The sequence below is a fragment of the Bombina bombina genome, chromosome 1, assembly GCF_027579735.1.
Source record: "Bombina bombina isolate aBomBom1 chromosome 1, aBomBom1.pri, whole genome shotgun sequence".
Classification (NCBI taxonomy): Eukaryota; Metazoa; Chordata; class Amphibia; order Anura; family Bombinatoridae; genus Bombina; species Bombina bombina.
The window spans coordinates 106912228-106936214 of NC_069499.1; the positions used below are offsets into that span (position 1 = coordinate 106912228).

At 39.5% G+C, this 23987-nt stretch overlaps 1 protein-coding gene across 1 annotated transcript in view; it reads right to left on the reverse strand.

Annotated features, from left to right (window-relative positions):
• TDP1 (tyrosyl-DNA phosphodiesterase 1) overlaps positions 1–23987 on the reverse strand; it is a 698490-nt gene that overhangs the window by 625881 nt on the left and 48622 nt on the right. Inside the window, exons 2-3 of the mRNA XM_053697569.1 lie at positions 18445–18959; positions 779–822 (exon numbers count right to left, since the gene is read on the reverse strand). Of these exons, the coding sequence (XP_053553544.1) occupies positions 779–822; positions 18445–18959 (559 nt within the window). The remainder of the gene's footprint in view (positions 1–778; positions 823–18444; positions 18960–23987) is intronic.

Genomic DNA, 23987 nt, shown 5'->3' on the forward strand with positions numbered 1-23987 from the left:
GAAATGCATACTGCGGACATCACAAGCAAAACCCTGCCACATATCTGCCCAAAACTGGCCTCAGCAGAAGGAATAAAATACTGCAAAACAATTCAAGATTTATAGTATTAAAGGGACATTATACACTCATTTTTTTCTTTGCATAAATGTTTTGCAGATGATCTATTTATATAGCCCATGAAGTGTTTTTTTTTTTTTTTTTTTTTTAAATGTATAGTTTTGCTTATTTTTAAATAACATTGCTCTGATTTTCAGACTCCTAACCAAGCCCCAAAGTTTTATGAGAATACTGTCAGCTACCTTCTCCAGCTTGCTCCTGTTTGTGTAAAGAGTCTTTTCATATGCAAAAGAAGGGGGAGGGGGAGTGTCTTATTTCCCACTTGCAGTGAGCTTTCCAGCTACCTTTTCAACAGAGCTAAACTGAGAGCTTCTAAGTAAGTTTTTAAACCATTTTATACTGGATTTTTATATCCGTATCTGTGCATCTTATTTTTTATAGTAGTGTCTATTACATGCAGTTATATTAAAATTGGTGTATACTGTCCCTTTAAGTGGCAAGACGGATCTACTAAGTTGTGAGGAAAGTTTGGCTATTAAAAAACACTTGCAGCAAGCAAGAGGATAATAAATTTAGAAAGATTCACAACCGGCTTATATATTAAATCTATTGCAAGACAGCAGAAATGTATTGTAATGGCAATGTATTTTATTTGAGATGTTAGTAGATAACTGTTATATATCAAAATCAATAATGGCATAAAAAATAATTATCACTTACCTGTACAGAAGACACCAGTGTCCCAAAGAGAGGAGATAAAATATCTGTCAGGGTGAAGATCAGATTCTGGTAAATAGGTATAGCCAGCAATATTTAACAGTATGTGCTCCATGATCAGGTTTTTGTTGTCAGAAAAAAGAAAATGTATGCTTACCTGATAAATTCATTTATTTAATGGCGGTGAGAGTCCATGAGCCATTACTCCTGGGATTCAACATCTGGCCACCAGGAGGAGGCAAAGATTCCCAAAGCTCTAAGAGCACTTAATCCCTCCCACCTCTCTGGTATTCTAGCCTTATGTATAACCAAGAAATGAGAAGTAGAAAGGTAGAGTTAAGGACAAAGTAGGGAAAATGAGGTGGAAACTTGAACTGCCACCAGAAAAAAAAAAACGTAAACAATAAAAATTGGTGGATTTTGTGGATTCTCACCACCATGAAAGAAATGTATTGATCAAGACAGCATACATTTTTATTTCTTTCATAAGGTGGCGAGAGTCCACAAGTAATTGGGTGGGACAAAATGTTTTTAAAAGCAGGCACTTAATTACCAGACACTGCTACCTGAAGGACTTACCTTACCTACCTATACCCAAAGAGGTATCATTTAAAGAAAGTATGTTGTTGCCTTGCAAATGTCTTCAATATAATCCTCATTCTTGAAAACCCAAGATGAAAACTGATCTAGAAAAGAAGGGCATAATGTGTTTTGGAAAATACTATCCTGCCTCTACGTAAACCTTGGTAATCAAGAGATTTAGCCAAAAAGCTAAAGAAACTGATGAGTACTTTTACGTGGACCAAGGAACAAACAAATTAAAGGATTGTCTAAAAATCTTTGTAATTTACAAATATAATCTAATATCTAAATAAAGAGACCATCAAATTAATTATTTGGATTAGAACAAGGCAAAGAGCTATAATCTCCTGATTAGTCTTCCAGCAGAAGATATTGATCAAAACAACAAAAACTTCCAAGAAAGAATCTAAATATCCAAATAATGCAGGTTCGAAAGAGAAACCTAAAAAGCTTGTTAAAAAAAAATTCATGTTCCAAAGAAGAGAACTTGGTTTAGACACTGGATATATCCTGACTAAGCCTGAGAAAAGCCTTGATGTCAAGACACTTAGCAATTTTCCTGCAGTATGAAACACAAAAAGCAGCAATATGACTTTGTAAAGAGTTAGTAGACGAGTCATTTTATAGACTGCTTTGTGAGGGACTAAAACATGAAACAGGTGAACTCTGTGATTAGTAAAAAACACTCCTGATCATCATAAAATCTCAAGTTTCGAAAACAACCTGAGGTGTCTGAGTCTGAAAACTTTAAGGAGATCTGATCTCCAATTATGAATTTACAATCTGATAATGTGACTTTAGGATGACTTTCAGACATAGAACTTTTGCGCATACTTGGAGGAGGCAAAGCTGCCACAACTACGGAGCACACAAACATTTAAAGGGACATTTAACACTTTGAGTGGGTAATAATTTTTTTTATAAATTGTATACATAAAAAACCTCTGCAATATAATTTAATTATTTATTTTCTCCCCTTTTCCTGTAATACCATTTTGAAATTGTGAGTTTTTCAGTTGCTGTTAGAAATGAAAGTGTAGAACACTGTTCTATTCCACACAGCCAGTCTCTGCACACTCTAGTGACATATTTATAACTGTCCCTAATTGGCCACAGCAGAGAAGATAACCTAAGTTACAATATGGCAGCTCCCATTGTTTTATAGGCACTAAAACTTTACACTTATTTTGTCAATATTTAAACAGCTAATGAAACTTTAAAAAGTATGTCATCTACATGTTATTCTCAGACTAATCTTTTCTTTGAATGCATCATTCTATCTAGCATTTATTTAGTGTTTAATGTCCCTTTAAATCTCAGGCAAAATCTGAAGCACTCCCTTGTATTGAAGAAACAGAGGGAAGACAGATTCCTTTAGAGGCAAAAGCAGTATTGGACTGTTAGATTGCCTAAGGAGATCCATTCAGGAATTGGAAAACTGAATTGGCAACAATCCTGCAAAATAAAATTGTTATCAGTGGATCTAACCTCTAAACCATTAGTCTCAAATTACTGGCCCTGGGGCCATATGCGGCCCTCAAGATAGTTTAATCTGGCCCTCCCTTGTTTATTAGATAAATTAATAACTTGGCCTTACCCCATTTTCTTAAGGTTCTAAGAGGTAGACTGTGTTGGGCCGATTTATCAATGTCTGTCTGACATGATACCCTGTAGCGTATCATGTCCTCCAGACATCGCTGAATGCAGACAGCATACGCTGTCAGCATTTAACACTGCACAAGTAGTTCACCAATGCCGGCCCCTGAATCGGCCCGATCGTATAGGATCGGGCGGTTTGCAGTCTGCAGCTTCAGAGCAGGTGGACCAGTTAAGGAGCAATTGTCTTAAGACCGCTGCTGTATAACTGCTGTTTCTGGCGAGCCTAAAGGCTCGCGCGGAAACAGGGACTATTCAACCCTTGATAAATTGGCCCCTGTATGTCTATTTTGGACTACAGCTCCTACCATACACTACTAGTTAGGTAAATGACACATCAGGTTTCTATTATATCCAGTTCCAGAACACTCACTGTGTTCAAGTGGCCCCCATGAGAGAACACTTGGCCAGTGGTCCCCCAATACAATGTGCTTGATACCCCTGCTCTAAAGGATACACAATTATACAAATTAAATAAAGTCAACCACCATTTTCTTTTAATGTAAATACACGTAAAAATAGTAAATACAATGTTAGGAAACAATGTAACTGGGACCTTGTAGAATAAAGTCTGAAACATATGAGACAGACAACCTTGAGCTATAAGTATTAAAAGGGAAAACCTCCCTTGTGTTATAATAGTAAATGATAATAATGCCCTGTATAAAAATATGGCCTGGTATAATAATTAATAAAAATGATCTTATCCTTCAGTAATAAGTCATTTGAAAAATATCAGTTGTATTTAGAAACAAAGCAGTTGAGGTATTTACAAAAAAGAGAGGGAAATAGCCCAGTTTCTAACTGTAACTGCAGTGCTAATTCAGTGCACAAAAATCAATAAAGGGATTCATGATTCAGATAGAGGATGCCATTTTAAGCAACTTTCTAAATATAGCCACCAATAATCAAGCGCTACCCACAGTGCTGAACCAAAAATGGGCCAGCTCCTAAGCTTACATGCCTGCTTTTTCAAACAAAGATACCAAAAGAACAAAGAAAAATTGATAATTTATAAAATTGAAAGCTGCTTAAAATTGCATGCTCTATTTGAATCATGAAAGAAAAAAAATGTGGTTTTCATATCCCTTTAAATACACAATGAGACTCACATTGGCAGTTTAATCCCTTTTACGTTGTATATAACCGAGTGTATAAAGTTGCATTGAGATGTAACTCCCAGGTGAATTATCTAAATATTAATTAACATTTATTAACACATAATTATGTTTCCATAATTAATAGCCTGTGTATGAAAAGCCTAAGTAATAAAGGTGGAATAAGTCTGTTACATGTGTATGTCCCCTGGCTATGATGTACCTTAAAATTGGTGTACCCCCTAATAGCCTGTGGTCTATTTGAGTTAAAAAAAATGGCTCCCCTTACCTCAGATGCACCAACTCTACCATGCATACTGGCTACAGAAAATACTGCTTCAAGTAGAGAGCCTATCCAGTGTTGTGTACGTCACAGCAGTGGATCTCTTTGTAAAGTATATCGACGACCCAACATCAGGAGGGGGCTAGAAATGGATCCCCACAACACCTGTGGCAGGCTTGTGACTAACTCCTTTACTGGGAGTGATTATATCACTGCAGAATACTCAAATCTCCCTCTGTCTCTCAGTAGCAGCTCTCTGGGGGGAAAAACATAATTTATGTAAGAACTTACCTGATAAATTCATTTATTTCATATTGTCCATGAGTTAGTGACGTATGGGATATACATTCCTACCAGGAGGGGCAAAGTTTCCCAAACCTCAAAATGCCTATAAATACACCCCCCACCACACCCACAATTCAGTTTAACGAATAGCCAAGAAGTGGGGTGATAAGAAAGGAGCGAAAGCATCAACAAGGAATTGGAATAATTGTGCTTTATACAAAAAAATCATAACCACCACAAAAAGGGTGGGCCTCATGGACTCTTGCCAATATGAAAGAAATTAATTTATCAGGTAAGATCTTACATAAATTGTTTTCTTTCATGTAATTGGCAAGAGTCCATGAGCTAGTAACGTATGGGATAGCAAATACCCAAGATGTGGAACTCCACGCAAGAGTCACTAGAGAGGGAGGGCTAAAAATAAAGACAGCCAATTCCGCTGAAAAAAGAATCCACAACCCAAATCAAAAAGTTTTAATCTTATAATGAAAAAAACTGAAATTATAAGCAGAAGAATCAAACTGAAACAGCTGCCTGAAGAACTTTTCTACCAAAAACTGCTTCTGAAGAAGAGAAAACATCAAAATGGTAGAATTTAGTAAAAGTATGCAAAGAAGACCAAGTTGCTGCTTTGCAAATCTGATCAACAGAAGCTTCATTCTTAAAAGCCCAGGAAGTAGAAACTGACCTAGTAGAATGAGCCGTAATCCTCTGAGGCGGGGATTTACCCGACTCCAAATAAGCATGATGAATCAAAACCTTTCCTAGAACCAGAAAAGATAACAAATAGACTAGAAGTCTTTCTGAAATCTTTAGTAGCTTCAACATAATATTTCAAAGCTCTAACCATGTCCAAAAAATGCAAAGATCTTTCCAAAGAATTCTTAGGATCAGGACACAACGAAGGGACAACAATTTCTCTACTAATGTTGTTGGAATTCACAACTTTAGGTAAAAATTTAAATGAAGTCCGCAAAACCGCCTTATCCTGATGAAAAATCAGAAAAGGAGACTCACAAGAAAGAGCAGATAATTCAGAAACTCTTCTAGCAGAAGAGATGGCCAAAAGAAACAATACTTTCCAAGAAAGTAATTTAATGTCCAGAGAATGCATAGGCTCAAACGGAAGAGCCTGTAAAGTCCTCAAAACCAAATTAAGACTCCATGGAGGAGAAATAGGCTTAATGACAGGCTTGATACGAACCAAAGCCTGTACAAAACAATGAATGTCAGGAAGATTAGCAATTTTTCTGTGAAACAGAACAGAAAGAGCAGAGATTTGTCCTTTCAAGGAACTTGCAGACAAACCCTTATCCAAACCATCCTGAAGAAACTGTAAAATTCTAGGAATTCTAAAAGAATGCCAAGATAATTTATGAGAAGAACACAATGAAATGTAAGTCTTCCAAACTCGGTAATAAATCTTTCTAGACACAGATTTGCGAGCCTGCAACATAGTATTAATAATTGAGTCAGAGAAACCTCTATGACTAAGCACTAAACGTTCAATCTCCATACCTTCAAATTTAATGATTTGAGATCCTGATGGAAAAATGGACCTTGAGATAGAAGGTCTGACCTTAACGGAAGTGGCCAAGGTTGGCAACTGGACATCCGAACCAGATCCGCATACCAAAACCTGTGTGGCCATGCTGGAGCCACCAGCAGTACAAATGAATGCTCCATTATGATTTTGGAAATCACTCTTGGAAGAACTAGAGGCAGAAAGATATAAGCAGGTTGATAATTCCAAGGAAGTGACAACGCATTCACTGCTTCCGCCTGAGGATCCCTGGTCCTGGACAGATACCTGGGAAGTTTCCTGTTTAGATGAGAAGCCATCAGATCTATTTCTGGAAGCCCCCACATCTGAACAATCTGAAGAAACACATCTGGGTGAAGATACCATTCTCCCGGATGTAAAGTCTGGCGACTGAGATAATCCGCTTCCCAATTGTCTATACCTGGGATATGGACTGCAGAGATTAGACAAGAGCTGGATTCCGCCCATGCAAGTATCCGAGATACTTCTTTCATAGCTTGAGGACTGTGAGTCCCACCTTGATGATTGACATACGCCACGGTTGTGACATTGTCTGTCTGAAAACAAATAAACGGTTCTCTCTTCAGAAGAGGCCAAAAACTGAAGAGCTCTGAGAATCGCACGGAGTTCCAAAATATTGATTGGTAATCTCGCCTCTTGAGATTTCCAAACCCCCTGCACTGTCAGAGATCCCCAGACAGCTCCCCAACCTGAAAGACTTGCATCTGTTGTGATCACAGTCCAGGTTGGACGAACAAAAGAGGCCCCTTGAACTAAACGATGGTGATCTAACCACCAAGTCAGAGATAGTCGAACATTGGGATTTAAGGATATTAATTGTGATATCTTTGTACAATCCCTGCACCATTGGTTCAGCATACAAAGCTGAAGAGGTCTCATGTGAAAACGAGCAAAGGGGATCGCGTCCGATGCTGCAGTCATGAGACCTAAAACCTCCATGCACATAGCTACTGAAGGGAATGACTGAGACTGAAGGTTCCGACAAGCTGAAACCAATTTCATATGTCTTTTGTCTGTTAGAGACAAAGTCATGGATACTGAATCTATTTGGAATCCTAAAAAGGTTACCCTTGTCTGAGGAATCAAGGAACTTTTTGGTAAATTGATCCTCCAACCATGTCTTTGAAGAAACAACACTAGTTGATTCGTGTGAGATTCTGTAGAATGTAAATACTGAGCAAGTACCAAGATATTGTCCAAATAAGGAAACACCGCAATACCCTGCTCTCTGATTACAGAGAGTAGGGCACCGAGAACCTTTGAAAAGATCCTTGGAGCTGTTGCTAGGCCAAAAAGAAGAGCAACAAATTGGTAATGCCCGTCTAGAAAAGAGAATCTCAGGAACTGATAATGATCTGGATGAATCGGAATATGAAGATAAGCATCCTGTAAGTCTATTGTGGACATATAATGCCCTTGCTGAATAAAAGGCAGAATAGTCCTTATAGTCACCATTTTGAATGTTGGTATTCTTACATAACGATTCAAAATGTTTAGATCCAGAACTGGTCTGAAAGAATTCTCTTTCTTTGGAACAATGAACAGATTTGAATAAAACCCCAGACCCCGTTCCAGATATGGAACTGGCACAATTACTCCGGATAACTCACACTTCAGGAAAACCTGAGCCTTTACTGGTTTCACTAGAATGCGTGAGAGAAAGAAACTTCTCACAGGCGGTCTTACCTTGAAACCTATTCTGTACCCTTGAGAAACAATGTTCTGAATCCAATGATTTTGGATTGAATTGATCCAAACATCCTTGAAAAACCGAAGTCTGCCCCCTACCAGCTGCGCTGGAATGAGGGTCGCACCTTCATGCGGACTTGGGGGCTGGTTTTGATTTTCTAAAAGGCTTGTATTTATTCCAGACTGGAGAAGGCTTCCAATTGGAAACCGTTCCTTTAGGGGAAGGGTCAGGTTTCTGTTCCTAATTCTGACGAAAGGAACGAAAACGGTTAGCAACCCTAAATTTACCCTTAGATTTTTTATCCTGAGGCAAAAAGGCTCCCCCCCCCCAGTAACCGTTGAAATTATAGAATCCAACTGAGAACCAAATAATTTATTACCTTGGAAAGATAGAGATAGCAACGTTGACTTAGAAGTCATATCCGCATTCCAAGATTTAAGCCATAAAGCTCTTCTAGCTAAAATAGCTAAAGACATATACCTGACATCAATTCTAATTATATAAAAAATGGCATCACAAATGAAATTATTAGCATGTTGAATTAGCTTAACAATGCTATACACATTAGGATCTGGTACTTGTTGCGCTAAAGTTTCCAACCAAAAAGTTGAAGCTGCAGCAACATCAGCCAAAGAAATAGCAGGCCTAAGAAGAAGACCTGAACATAAATAAGCCTTCCTTAGATAAGATTCAAGCTTACTATCTAAAGGATCTTTAAAAGAAGTACTATCTGCCGTAGGAATAGTAGTACGCTTAGCAAGAGTAGAGATAGCCCCATCAACTTTGGGGATCTTTTCACAAAACTCCAATCTATCAGTCGGCAAAGGGTACAGTCTCTTAAACCTTGAAAAAGGAGTAAATGAAGTACCCAGACTATTCCATTCCCTAGAAATTACCTCTGAAATAGCATCAGGAACTGGAAAAACCTCTGGAATAACTACATGAGGTTTAAAAACCGAATTTAAACGTTTACTGGTTTTAATATCAAGAGGACTAGTCTCCTCCATATCTAATGCAATCAACAACTCTCTTAATAAAGAACGAATATACTCCATTTTAAATAAATATGAAGTTTTGTCAGTGTCAATATCTGAGGCAGAATCTTCTGAACCAGATAGATCCTCATCAGAGATAGATAAATCAGAATGCTGGCGGTCATTTAAAAATTCATCGAATTTATGAGAAGTTTTAAAAGACCTTTTACGTTTATTAGAAGGTGGTATAACAGACAGGGCCTTCTGAATAGAATTAGAAACAAATTATTTTACATTAACAGGAATATCCTGAACATTAGATGTTGAAGGAACAACAACAGGTAATGGATTATTACTAATGGAAATATTGTCTGCGTTTGAAAGTTTATCATGACAACTAACACAAACTACAGCCGGAGGAACAGTTACCACAAGTTTACAACAAATGCACTTAGCTTTGGTAGAACCGACATCAGGCAGCAGCATTCCAGAAGTAGATTCTGATACAGGGTCAGATTGGGACATCTTGCAATATGTAATAGAAAAAAGAACATATAAAGCAAAATTATCAATTTCCTTATATGACAGTTTCAGGAATGGGAAAAAACAAAATTTATGCTTACCTGATAAATTCCTTTCTCCTGTAGTGTAGTCAGTCCACGGGTCATCCATTACTTATGGGATTATAACTCCTCCCTAACAGGAAGTGCAAGAGGATCACCCAAGCAGAGCTGCTATATAGCTCCTCCCCTCTACATCATACCCAGTCATTCGACCGAAAACCAAACGAGAAAGGAGAAACTATAGGGTGCAGTGGTGACTGGAGTATAATTTAAAATTTAGACCTGCCATAAAAAAACAGGGCGGGCCGTGGACTGACTACACTACAGGAGAAAGGAATTTATCAGGTAAGCATAAATTTTGTTTTCTCCTGTTAAGTGTAGTCAGTCCACGGGTCATCCATTACTTATGGGATACCAATACCAAAGCTAAAAGTACACGGATGACGGGAGGGACAGGCAGGCTCATTACACGGAAGGAACCACTGCCTGAAGAACCTTTCTCCCAAAAACAGCCTCTGAAGAAGCAAAAGTGTCAAATTTGTAAAATTTGGAAAAAGTGTGAAGTGAAGACCAAGTTGCAGCCTTGCAAATCTGTTCAACAGAGGCCTCATTCTTAAAGGCCCAGGTGGAAGCCACAGCTCTGGTGGAATGAGCTGTAATTCTTTCAGGAGGCTGCTGTCCAGCAGTCTCATAGGCTAAACGTATTATGCTACGAAGCCAGAAGGAGAGAGAGGTAGCCGAAGCCTTTTGACCTCTCCTCTGTCCAGAATACACGACAAACAGGGAAGAAGTTTGTCGAAAATCTTTAGTTGCCTGCAAATAAAATTTCAGGGCACGGACAACGTCCAGATTGTGCAGAAGTCGTTCCTTCTTTGAGGAAGGGTTAGGGCACAATGATGGAACAACAATCTCTTGATTGATATTCCTGTTAGTGACTACCTTAGGTAAGAACCCAGGTTTAGTACGCAGAACTACCTTGTCTGAATGGAAAATCAGATAAGGGGAATCACAATGTAAGGCCGATAACTCAGAGACTCTTCGAGCCGAGGAAATAGCCATTAAAAACAGAACTTTCCAAGATAACAGCTTGATATCAATGGAATGAAGGGGTTCAAATGGAACACCCTGTAAAACGTTAAGAACTAAGTTTAAGCTCCATGGCGGAGCAACAGTTTTAAACACAGGCTTAATCCTGGCCAAAGCCTGACAAAAAGCCTGAACGTCTGGAACTTCTGACAGACGTTTGTGAAAAAGGATGGACAAAGCTGAGATCTGTCCCTTTAACAAACTAGCGGATAAACCCTTTTCTAAACCTTCTTGTAGAAAAGACAATATCCTAGGAATCCTAACCTTACTCCATGAGTAACTCTTGGATTCGCACCAATGCAAGTATTTGCGCCATATTTTATGGTAAATTTTCCTGGTAACAGGCTTCCTAGCCTGTATTAAGGTATCAATCACTGACTCCGAGAATCCACGCTTTGATAGAATCAAGCGTTCAATCTCCATGCAGTCAGCCTCAGAGAAATTAGATTTGGATGTTTGAAAGGACCCTGCACCAGAAGGTCCTGTCTCAGAGGTAGAGACCATGGTGGACAGGACGACATGTCCACTAGGTCTGCATACCAGGTCCTGCGTGGCCACGCAGGTGCTATTAGAATCACTGATGCTCTCTCCTGTTTGATCCTGGCAATCAATCGAGGAAGCATCGGAAATGGTGGAAACACATAAGCCATGTTGAAGGCCCAAGGTGCTGTCAGAGCATCTATCAGAACTGCTCCCGGGTCTCTGGACCTGGATCCGTAACAAGGAAGTTTGGCGTTCTGGCGAGACGCCATGAGATCCAGATCTGGCTTGCCCCAACGCCGAAGTATTTGGGCAAAGACCTCCGGATGAAGTTCCCACTCCCCCGGATGAAAAGTCTGGCGACTTAGAAAGTCCGCTTCCCAGTTCTCCACGCCTGGGATGTGGATCGCTGATAGGTGGCAAGAGTGAGACTCTACCCAGTGAATTATCTTTGAGACTTCCATCATCGCTAGGGAACTCCTTGTCCCTCCCTGATGGTTGATGTAAGCCACAGTCGTGATGTTGTCCGACTGAAACCTGATGAACCTCAGAGTTGCTAACTGAGGCCAAGCCAGAAGGGCATTGAAAACTGCTCTTAATTCCAGAATATTTATGGGAAGGAGACTCTCCTCCTGAGTCCATGATCCCTGAGTCTTCAGGGAGTTCCAGACAGCGCCTCCAACCTATCAGGCTGGCGTCTGTTGTTACAATCGTCCAATCTGGCCTGCTGAAGGGCATCCCCTTGGACAGATGTGGCCGAGAGAGCCACCATAGAAGAGAATTTCTGGTCTCTTGATCCAGATTCAGCATAGGGGACAAATCTGAGTAATCCCCATTCCACTGACTTAGCATGCACAATTGCAGTGGTCTGAGATGCAGGCGTGCAAAGGGTACTATGTCCATTGCCGCTACCATTAAGCCGATTACCTCCATGCATTGAGCCACTGACGGGTGTGGAATGGAATGCAGGACACGGCAAGCATTTAGAAGCTTTGTTAACCTGTCTTCTGTCAGGTAAATTTTCATTTCTACAGAATCTATAAGAGTCCCTAAAAAGGGAACTCTTGTGAGTGGCAATAGAGAACTCTTTTCTTCATTCACTTTCCACCCATGTGACCTTAGAAATGCCAGTACAAACTCTGTATGAGACTTGGCAGTTTGGAAACTTGACGCTTGTATCAGAATGTCGTCTAGGTACGGAGCTACCGATATTCCTCGCGGTCTTAGTACCGCCAGAAGAGAAGCCAGAACCTTTGTAAATATTCTTGGGGCAGTAGCTAACCCGAAGGGAAGAGTTACAAACTGGTAATGCCTGTCTTGGAAGGCAAACCTTAGGAACCGGTAATGATCTTTGTGAATCGGTATGTGAAGGTAGGCATCCTTTAAATCCACTGTGGTCATGTATTGACCCTTTTGGATCATGGGTAAGATTGTCCGAATAGTTTCCATTTTGAACGATGGAACTCTTAGGAATTTGTTTAGGATCTTTAAATCCAAGATTGGTCTGAAGGTTCCCTCTTTCTTGGGAACCACAAACAGATTTGAGTAAAACCCTTGCCCGTGTTCCGACCGCGGAACCGGGTGGATCACTCCCATTAGTAAAAGATCTTGTACACAGCGTAGAAACGCCTCTTTCTTTATCTGGTTTGTTGACAACCTTGAAAGATGAAATCTCCCTTTTGGAGGAGAAGCTTTGAAGTCCAGAAGATATCCCTGAGATATGATCTCTAACGCCCAGGGATCCTGGATATCTCTTGCCCAAGCCTGGGCGAAGAGAGAAAGTCTGCCCCCTACTAGATCCGTTTCCGGATTGGGGGCCCTCACTTCATGTCTTAGGGGCAGCAGCAGGTTTTCTGGCCTGCTTGCCCTTGTTCCAGGTCTGGTTAGGTTTCCAGCCCTGTCTGTAGCGAGCAACAGTTCCTTCCTGTTTTGGAGCGGAGGAAGTTGATGCTGCTCCTGCCTTGAAGTTACGAAAGGCACGAAAATTAGACTGTCTAGCCCTTGATTTGGCTCTGTCTTGAGGCAGGGCATGGCCCTTACCTCCGGTAATGTCAGCGATAATTTCTTTCAAACCGGGCCCGAATAATGTCTGCCCTTTGAAAGGTATGTTAAGCAATTTAGATTTAGAAGTCACATCGGCTGACCAGGATTTTAGCCACAGCGCTCTGCGCGCCTGAATGGCGAATCCAGAATTCTTAGCCGTAAGCTTAGTTAGATGTACTACGGCATCAGAAATAAATGAATTAGCTAGCTTAAGGGCTTTAAGCTTGTGTGTAATCTCATCCAATGGAGCTGTGTCAAGGGTCTCTTCCAGAGACTCAAACCAGAATGCCGCCGCAGCCGTGACAGGCGCAATGCATGCGAGGGGTTGTAATATAAAACCTTGTTGAGTAAACATTTTCTTAAGGTAACCCTCTAACTTTTTATCCATTGGATCTGAAAAGGCACAGCTATCCTCCACCGGGATAGTGGTACGCTTAGCCAGAGTAGAAACTGCTCCCTCCACCTTAGGGACCGTCTGCCATAAGTCCCGTGTGGTGGCGTCTATTGGAAACATTTTTCTAAATATAGGAGGGGGGGAAAAAGGTACACCGGGCCTATCCCACTCCTTAGTAATAATCTCTGTAAGCCTCTTAGGTATAGGAAAGACGTCAGTACACGCCGGTACCGCATAGTATCTATCCAGCCTACATAATTTCTCTGGGATTGCAACCGTGTTACAATCATTCAGAGCCGCTAATACCTCCCCTAATAATACAAGGAGGTTCTCAAGCTTAAATTTAAAATTTTAAATGTCTGAGTCCAGTCTATTTGGATCAGATCCGTCACCTACAGAATGAAGCTCTCCGTCTTCATGCTCTGCCATTTGTGATGCAGTATCAGACATGGCCCTAACATTATCAGCGTACTCTGTTCTCACCCCAGAGTGGTCGCGCTTACCTCTAAGTTCTGGCAATTTAGATAAAACTTCAGTCATAACATTAGCCATGTCTTGTAAAGTGATTTGTAATGGCCGCCCTGATGTACTTGGCGTCACAATATCACGCACCTCCTGAGCGGGAGGTGCAGGTACTGACACGTGAGGAGAGTTAGTCGGCATAACTTTCCCCTCGTTGTCTGGTGAAATTTTCTTGACATGTACAGATTGGCTTTTATTTAAAGTAGCATCAATGCAATTAGTACACAAATTTCTATTGGGCTCCACATTGGCCTTTAAACATATTGCACAAAGAGATTCCTCTGTGTCAGACATGTTTAAACAAACTAGCAATTAGACTAGCAAGCTTGGAAAATACTTTTCAAAACAATTTTCAAGCAAAATAAAAAACGTTACTGTGCCTTTAAGAAGCACCCAAAAACTGTCACAGTTGAAATAACAATGAACCGGATTGGTTATAGAAACCAAATTTTTACAGTAAATGTATTAATTTAGCAAAGGATTGCACCCACTAGCAAATGGATGATTAACCCCTTAATACCAAAAAAACGGATAACAATAAAATATATACGTTTTTATCACAGTCAAGCACAGTCTCACAGGTCTGCTGTGAGCGATTACCTCCCTCAAAACTAGTTTTGGAGACCCCTGAGCTCTGAAGAGACATCCTGGATCATGCAGGGAGAACAAGGAAGACTTGTGACTGAATTTCTACTGCGTAGAAAAGCGCCAAAATAGGCCCCTCCCACTCATAATACAACAGTGGGGAAGCTCAATAAACTGATTTTATTTAAAACCAACGATAGCCAAGTGGAAATTAATGCCCATAAAATTTTTCACCAAGTACCTCAGAGCTAAAACGATTAACAAGCCAGTAAACGTTTTAAATATAAATACATGAAGTTATAAAAAAGCCTGTTGCTAGTTGCTTTTACTGCAGAAAGGCTATAAGTTATATGTATACAGTATTTTCTTAGTGAAGTGCCATTCCCCAGAAATACTTCAGTGCCAACATACATACATAACAGCCTGATACCAGTTGCTACTACTGCATTTAAGGCTGTACTTACATTTTATCGGTATTAGCAGTATTTTCTCAGTCAATTCCATTCCTTAGAAATTAATATACTGCAACATACCTCATTTGCAGGTGAACCCTGCCCGCTGTCCCCTGTTCTGAAGTTACCTCGCTCCTCAGAATGGCAGAGAACAGCAAATGGATCTTAGTTACGTCCGCTAAGATCATATACAAACTCAGGTAGATTCTTCTTCTAATGCTGCCTGAGAAAAAACAACACACTCCGGTGCCGTTTAAAATAACAAACTTTTGATTGAAGAAATAAAAAACTAAGTTTTAATAACCACTGTCCTCTCACACATCCTATCTATTAGTTAGGTGCAAGAGAATGACTGGGTATGACGTAGAGGGGAGGAGCTATATAGCAGCTCTGCTTGGGTGATCCTCTTGCACTTCCTGTTAGGGAGGAGTTATAATCCCATAAGTAATGGATGACCCGTGGACTGACTACACTTAACAGGAGAAAATGCAAACAGAATAAGCCTCTGGAAACCAGAAGCAAAAATACATGAAGACTTAAATAATGTCAAAAGTCTGGCGCCAAGTATGACGCCCACAACTGACAAAATATTTTTTGGTGCCAAAAACGGCTGCAACAAACACAAGCGTCATAGATGACGCAACTACGTGAAAATTTTCGTCGCCAAGTAAGACGCCGGAAATGACGAAAATACGTCAACAAATGTAATTCTCGAGCCAAATATGACGCAATAAATTATAGCATTTTGCGCACCCGCGAGCCCAACAGCCCGCAATTTGGAAAAAAAGTCAATTTTGAAAAATTTCAGGTAAGAATTTTTTTTTATTTTTTTTTAATGTGCATTTCCTAAAATAAAACTGACAGTCTGTAAAAAAGGAAATATACTGATAAACCTGAATCATGATATTTAGAACTTTACATTTAAAGTGCCAAACCATAGCTAAGAGTGTCTTAAATAAAGGAAAACATACTTACCAAAAGACACTCATCTACATAAAGTAGATAGCCAAGCCAGTACTGAAACGAGAATCAGTAGAGGTAATGGTATATATAAGAGTATATCGTCGATCTGAAAAGGGAGGTAGGAGATTAATCTCCACGACCGATAACAGAGAACCTATGAAATAGATCCCCGTTAGGATGACCATTGCATTCAATAGGTAATACTCCCTTCACATGTCTCTGTCATTCACTGCACTCTGAGAGGAACCGGGCTTCAGCATGCTGAGAAGCGCATATCAACGTAGAATCTAGCACAAACTTACTTCACCACCTCCATAGGAGGCAAAGTTTGTAAAACTGAATTGTGGGTGTGGTGAGGGTGTATTTATAGGCATTTTGAGGTTTGGGAAACTTTGCCCCTCCTGGTAGGAATGTATATCCCACACGTCACTAGCTCATGGACTCTTGCCAATTACATGAAAGAAATGGGCCTCACATCAGTATGAGGACAACTCTCAAAGAAGAATCTGGAGCACCTCAATTCTTCACCTTCCTCCTGTGAGGCAAAGAAAAGACTAAAATATCAGAGAGGTTGGATTACGTGCTATTAGAGCTTTGGGAGTCTTTGCCTTTTGCTAGTGGCCAGAAGTTGAACCCCAGGAGTAATTGCTTGTGGACTCTCACCACCTTATGAAAGAAAAAAACTATAATATTAGCCTTTGTGCTTTAGAATATCAGATACTGCATTTACTTATCAAGGATCAGAGAATACTCATGTTAAGTGCCAAATCAAACAAATAAAAGTATTATAATCTGACTCTACATATACGGGAGAAATTCTGTGAATTATTTCATTAGTCTCTGCCTTTTGTCTCACAATGTTATTGGTAAGGGACTATTTAATACATTTTCTGTAAAAAATTAATTTGAGGGTTATTTGTTTGCCAAAATGACTGTAATTATGATTACACATACTAAAAAAAGCAAATGTGTTAAAACAAGTTTAAAAAAACAATGCTACTTGCAATAATTGTTATGACAGGTACTAAGATTTTTTAAATGGTTTCAAGCTCATTTACAATATATACTTCCAGAAAGTCAGTTATTCTGTTTTTAAAGAGACAATGTTTTTAGACAAGCAGTTCATTGTATTATAAAGTGCTGCATGAACACTCTTTAAAAAAGGTTAAAGGACAACTAAACACAGTGGAATAGCATAATCAATAAATGCATATTGAAAGGATAGTCTAGTCAGAATTAAACTTGCATGATTCAGATAGAGCATGCAATTTTAAGCAACTTTCTAATTTACTCCTATTATCAATTTTTCTTGATTCTCTTATTTTATTTGAATGTAAACTTAGGAGCTGGACCATTTTTGGTTCAGAACCTGGGTAGCGCTTGCTGATTAGTGGCTACATTTAGACACCAATCAGAAAGTGCTACCCAGGTGCTGAACCAAAAATGGGCCGGCTCCTATGCTTACATTCTTGCTTTTTCAAATAAAGATACCAAGAGAACGAAGGAAAATTGATAATAGGAGTAAATTAGAAGGTTGCTTAAAATTGCATGCTCTATCTGAATCAGTAAAGTTTAATTTTGACTAGACTATTCCTATATAGACAATGCAAAATCACTTAGATTTCAAAGAAGTAGTAGATTTATTCTGACAAATGGCAACGTTAGTCATTGCTAATTCATCATGTGAAAGCCATAAGCCAATCACAAAAAGCATAATCTTGCACATACCCATTAGGAGCTGGTGCCTCAAATACAGTGCATATAAAAAGATTGTGCACATTTAGATAATGGATGTGAATTGGAAAGTTGTTTAAAATGTAATACTCTCAAGCAGGTAAAATTGATCACTGGGAACAAATTAAAGTGGTGAAATGTTACAGTACAGTGTCCCTTTAAAGAAATAATGATAAATCGTTTCCAGAGGTCATTACAAAAAAGGTATAATGAGATAGTGTCCATGTTCCTTGGCATAACTTGTAAAAAGAAAAAACAATAAGGATACAAATTATCTAATGGATAGCAGCATAGTGTATCTGTACCAGGTGTGCTCATCTCCAGTTCCATCTGCCAATGCTATGAAGTTTAGTATTCCTGATAAAAACAAGCAATTTGCACAGCTTCTTTTCACACAGAAATAGTTGGCAGATCCTGAGGACTACCTTTGGGCACCATTATGCAGCATTTAATAAAGAGGAGGGAGATAACCAGAGGTTCCTGATAAAAAAAATGGTTATTCTAATTTAGATTACAATTATTCATTGAATTTGTTCAGTAAAAGTGAACCTTTGGCTGTATGTTGTAAACATGAGTTGGCACTGGACTAGATATGGGCAGACTGAACAGGTTCTAGATGCATAAGGGCAAGGGAAGCCTGGCATCACCAACTCAATGTCTGTATGTGTATATGTGATATACATTCTCACATGATTGTGTCCTATTACCAACAATACCTTTGATATGAAGAGCTCCTGTGTTGTATTTAGCTTTGATCCCTCTGACTTTAGTGAGGTAGAAGCAAAAAGGTTCACCAGCATGGAGAAGCTCCCAAGGATCCTGATCGTCACTCGGCGTCTTGTATTTCGTGTGCAGCTTTGGGCTATGATACTCAGTTTTTGGACCTTGTTGTTTTCTGGGCACATCTTCCCTCTTTGCCTTAACTCTCCTCTTTCCACCTTCATCATCGCTGCTTGATAAGCACCAACCTGATTCTTCCTGGTCAGTTTTCAGTTTCTTGGCTAGGGATAGCTCTTTTATAGAGGCTTCATCTTTAAATTTTAAAGGGTTTAATTTCCTTTTATGAGATGCCTTCCTGGCGTCAGAGCATGGGAACTGTGGCTCTGAATCAAATCTGGTCGCTTTCCCTGATGACGTAGATGGCTTTCCCCTGTCCTTAGAGTCAATATCATCATCGTCACTACTAGACAATGTCCATTTGCCATGGCTGCTCTGTTGGGAGTCAGTAGACCTAATGAGGAAGAGAACATTTAGTAGCTTAGTTAAGAATTCAGATTTCAAATAAAAGAAGTATTTCCTATTTATGGCACCATCTCATATATTTTCTGTTATAAAAGTGATGATGTTATGCAATTCCCTGGAATTCAGCAGGTCCTAGGTCAGTGTTATCTCCAGGTCCTTTTTAATGGGGCACAACCCGGCTGATTTTAATGACCACCCTGCTAAAATGTGAGCCAAATTAACCTAAAACTAGCTAATATTAAATGTTTTCAATGTTTATTGCACAAATTAACACTAAATAAATGTATGTTAAATTAGGCAGAAAATGTGATAATATTACAAAGTATTACACCGCCACTACCTGCCTACTTCATAATGTCACACAGCTGTAAAACAAATTCAACTGGAGAACAGTGTAGGTTATTCTACATACTAGGAGGAATAAATGGAACTTGATTGTTATTTTCTGTTGTATAACTTGGAATCTCAAATCCCTAACAATGCATGATGAAAGCACCATGATCTATAACAAGAAACCAATGGTAGATATCCAAAAACAGAGACGTGTATAAGTAAACACACTTGTTAAAATAAAGAAATAAATTCATCGATCTACAGTGACTGGTCTACAGACAGCCTCAGAGAATTAAAGGGGCAATAGAGTCAAAATAAAATCATCTTTTTTGAATCAGATAGAGCATGCAATATAATCAACTTTCCAACTTACGTCTATTACTCAATTTTGTTTGTTCTCTTTAAAGCAACAGTCTACACCTTAGTCATCTTAAAGTCTTACCTAAGATTAAGCTGCAAATCTTTTAGGCACTCTGATAAATAGCATTGACAGTCTGTTGAATCCAACTAGTGAGCCTTTTTTGATTGAATGCCATATTTATTTATAAAATATTTATTTTACCAGGAAGGATACATTGACATTTCTCTTGTTTTCAAGTATGTCCTGGGATATACAGTCCAGATCATGATGTCATCAGTGGGCAGAGCTTGGCAGCCATTTCAAAGTGGCCAGAAACAATATTCATTTTAAAATATTTTTTTTTACCATTCCTGCTGCATGATATAGAAAAGGTGCAGGAGGCTATTTGCAGCTTAATCTAAGGTAAGCCTTTAAGATGACCAAGGTGTAGACTGTCCCTTTAACCTCTACTATGAGTGAACAAATCTAGGTACAGTGCATGCATTTCCAAGAAAAAATATTAACACTGCTCCCCAATTTATTAATCCCATTACTGAATATCCATCACCCCCACTACTTAGGGCCACTTATAATTCCAGTGTAGTCAGCAAGGTGTTCCAAAACAAATCTCTGCTCCTTCTGGTAGCCAAATAAGAACATACAACTAAATTTATGCTTACCTGATAAATGTATTTATTTCTTGACACAGTGAGTTCATGGATCATCTAATTACTATTGGGAATATCACTCCTGTCCACCAGGAGGCGACAAAGAGCACCACAGCAAATCTTTTAAATATCACTTCCCTTCCCTCCAACCCCAGTCATTCGACCAAAGTAAAGGAGAGAAAGGAAGCAACAAGGTGCAGAGGTGCCTGAGGTTTATATATGACAAAAAACCTGTCTTAAAAAAACAGGACGGGCCGTGGACTCACGTAAGCATAAATTTCGTTTTCTTTCAAATGACACATTGGCCTCTAGTTATCAAGCCGTCAACCACAAATACGCTGGAATTCACCAGCGTACTTGTGGTGAGGCTGATTCGCCTTAGTTATCAACCCTACTGCCCGGCAAAAGTAGAATATAGTGAAGTAAGCTTCGATCCGCCGGACTCAGTCCGACACAGATCGATGCTTACGTCACTCCAGATGTTCCGAACGCAAGTTCGGCACAATCTGACTACTTTTGGTAGTTATCAAACTACTACCAGGTACGCTCGCCTCTATTCCGGGCCATCGTACCTGGATTTCAATCCGCCGCCCTGGAGGCGGCGGATCCCATAGGAGTCAATGGGAGTCTGACCATAGCGAAAGCTCATGTTCTGTGCTGCCCGATATCCCATTGATTCCTATGGAATCCCAAAAAGAGCACAGCACAGAGGAATGGGTGCACAGGAGACCAAGGGCACTGCCACAGCCCTCCAACAATCAGCAAACACAAAATGGAACTCCAGCACTCCAAAGGTTAAAAAGGCAATGTTTATTACAAAGAGCTAACGTTTCGGGGTCACAGCCCCTTCCTCATGCTATATTTTTATTAACAACACACAAACATTTAAATACCCTCCACAGGGCGCCAAAATGCACCTACACTGGGGAGATGGTTCCCTCTAGTGGTCATATGTAACTATTGCACAAGGCCTATATAATTTAATGTTTCTCACACTATAATGACCACCTAAATAAAAACAATACACAATAATGAATCTTGAGGATGCAGATAGATTATTAGTTGTGGCATTTTATATTTAGAATCATATTGACAATAGTACACTCTATGTCACTTGAAGAGTTTTGTATATATATATATATATATCTTAAATTCTTGGGACAGTTCTCAAACAACATCAGATATATTGTGAGATAAATAAATAGAAGAGTATGCAACTATTTAGATCATAAAGTGTGGCAGGCGCATTATAAAATAAAATAATTTATAAAATATCATGTTCAGAAAAAGCAAGATAGATCATAGTCTCTATTTAGACCCCTGGGTTGTAATGTAGCTAATTGGTGTATCCACCACATTTCTCTTTGTTGGAGGAGACGTTCCCTATCCATACCATTTCTATTGGGGCCCACATGATCTATGATCTGCCACCTCATCTGACTGACACCTTCTCTAAAAAATGGCTTGAAACAGGGGCCTCTTTATTTTTGCACCTAATGTTTGATCTGTGCTGGCTCATGCGGTCACGAGCCTTCCGGGTAGTCTCGCCAATATATACCAGAGAACAAGGGCATTTAATGAGGTAAATTACATGAGTTGTCTCACACGTAAAAAAAACCTTTAATCATATATTTCCTACCACTCTGTGGGTGGTGGAAATTTTCTCCTTTAATAATGGAGTGACAACTCATGCAATTATAGCAAGGGAAAGTACCTACTCTCTTATTACCTGTAAGGGTCTGTTGAATTTTTCCCATGGTGCCCACATCTGTTTTAACTAGCTGATCCCTTAAGCTCTTGACTCTTTTGTAGGCCATGAGTGGTGGTTCTTTAAATTGTATCACTCCCTTGTTACATTCCTCCAAAATGTGCCAATTCTGGCGTATTAATTTTGCTATTTTGTTGCTAAGTGGATTATATTGGCTAACAAAAACCATTCTATCCTTGTTCTTATCAGTACTCTTGCCCAAAGTTTTATCTAGATTAGATAAAGTGTTGTCCAGTAGTTTATTCGGGTATCCCCTATTTATAAACTTCTCCTTCATTTCTTTGAATGTATGTCTTCCTGTCACTAGTGCTCACAATTCTATCCACTCTGAGAAACTTACTCCTTGGGAGTGACTCTACCAAATTCCTGGGGTGAAAACTATTGTATAGAAGGAGGTTATTCTTATCTGTTTCTTTACAGTGTAGATCAAACTCAAGGAGTCTACCTGCCTTGATGACTTTAGTGTCCAGAAAAGATATATGCTCCTCACTGTAATTGACTGTGAACTCTAAACCTCTTACTTCTATATTGAGCTCATTGACAAACTGTAAAAGGGACTCCACGTTGCCCCACCATACGCCAAACACATTATCAATGTAGCGGAGCCAAACAGCCCCATACTTTCTGAATAATGCATTTTGATATACACAATTTTCTTCAATTTCCTTCATGAAGAGATTGGCGTATGATGGGGCAACGTTAGAGCCCATAGCAGTGCCTCTCGTCTGAACGTACCACTGGTCCTGAAATAAAAAATAATTCCAATAGAGGATTAACCTCAATAGATCCTCAATAAAATTAACCTGTACGTGACTGTATCCCCTGTTCACCATCAATGTCTTCCTTATTACAGCTATCCCTGTTTCGTGTTTTATAGAGGTGTAAAGACTTTTCACATCCATGTGAAAGGAGCGGCTCCATCTTCAAGACCTCCGGCACGGAACATCCTTCTTGCACGACGACTACCCAACAAATGGCTGGTCCTTTAAATGACGTCATCCAAGATGTTGTCCCTCGAATTCCGATTGGCTGATAGGATTCTATCAGCCAATCGGAATTAAGGTAGGAAAAATCTGATTGGCTGATGCAATCAGCCAATCAGATGATCCAATGAGCCAATCGGATTGAACTTCAATCTGATTGGCTGATAGCATCAACCAATCAGATTTTTCCTACCTTAATTCCGATTGGCTGATAGAATCCTATCAGCCAATCGGAATTCGAGGGACGCCATCTTGAATGACGCCATTTAAAGGACCAGCCATTCGTCGGGTAGTCGTCGCGCAAGAAGGATGTTCTCATGTTCTTGAAGATGGAGCCGCTCCTTGTCGGATGCATGAAGATAGAAGATGCCGCTTGGATAAAGATGTCTGCCGGTCCGGATGTCCTCTTCTGCCCGGATAGAATGAAGACTTCTGCCGGTCTGGAAGTCCTCTTCTGCCCCATCGGATAAAGACTTCGGCCCGGCTGGGTGAAGACGACTCAAGGTAGGGAGATCTTCAGGGAGTTAGTGTTAAGTTTTTTAAGGGGGGTTTGGGTGGGTTAGAGTAGGGGTATGTGGGTGGTGGGTTTTAATGTTGGGGGGGGTTGTATTTTTTTTTACAGGCAAAAGAGCTGATTACTTTGGGGCATGCCCCGCAAAAAGCCTTTTAAGGGCTGGTAAAAGAGCTGATTACCTTGTAATGTAGAATAGGATAGGGACTTTTATTATTTTGGTTTTTTTTTTTTTTTATTAGGGGGCTTAGATTAGGTGTAATTAGTTTAAAATTCTTGTATTTATTCTTGTAATATTTTTTTATTTTCTGTAATTTAGTGTTGTTTTTTTTGGTAATTTAGTTTAGTTTATTTAATTGTATTTAATTGTAGGTATTGGTAGCTAATTTATTTAATTAATTTAATGATAGTGTA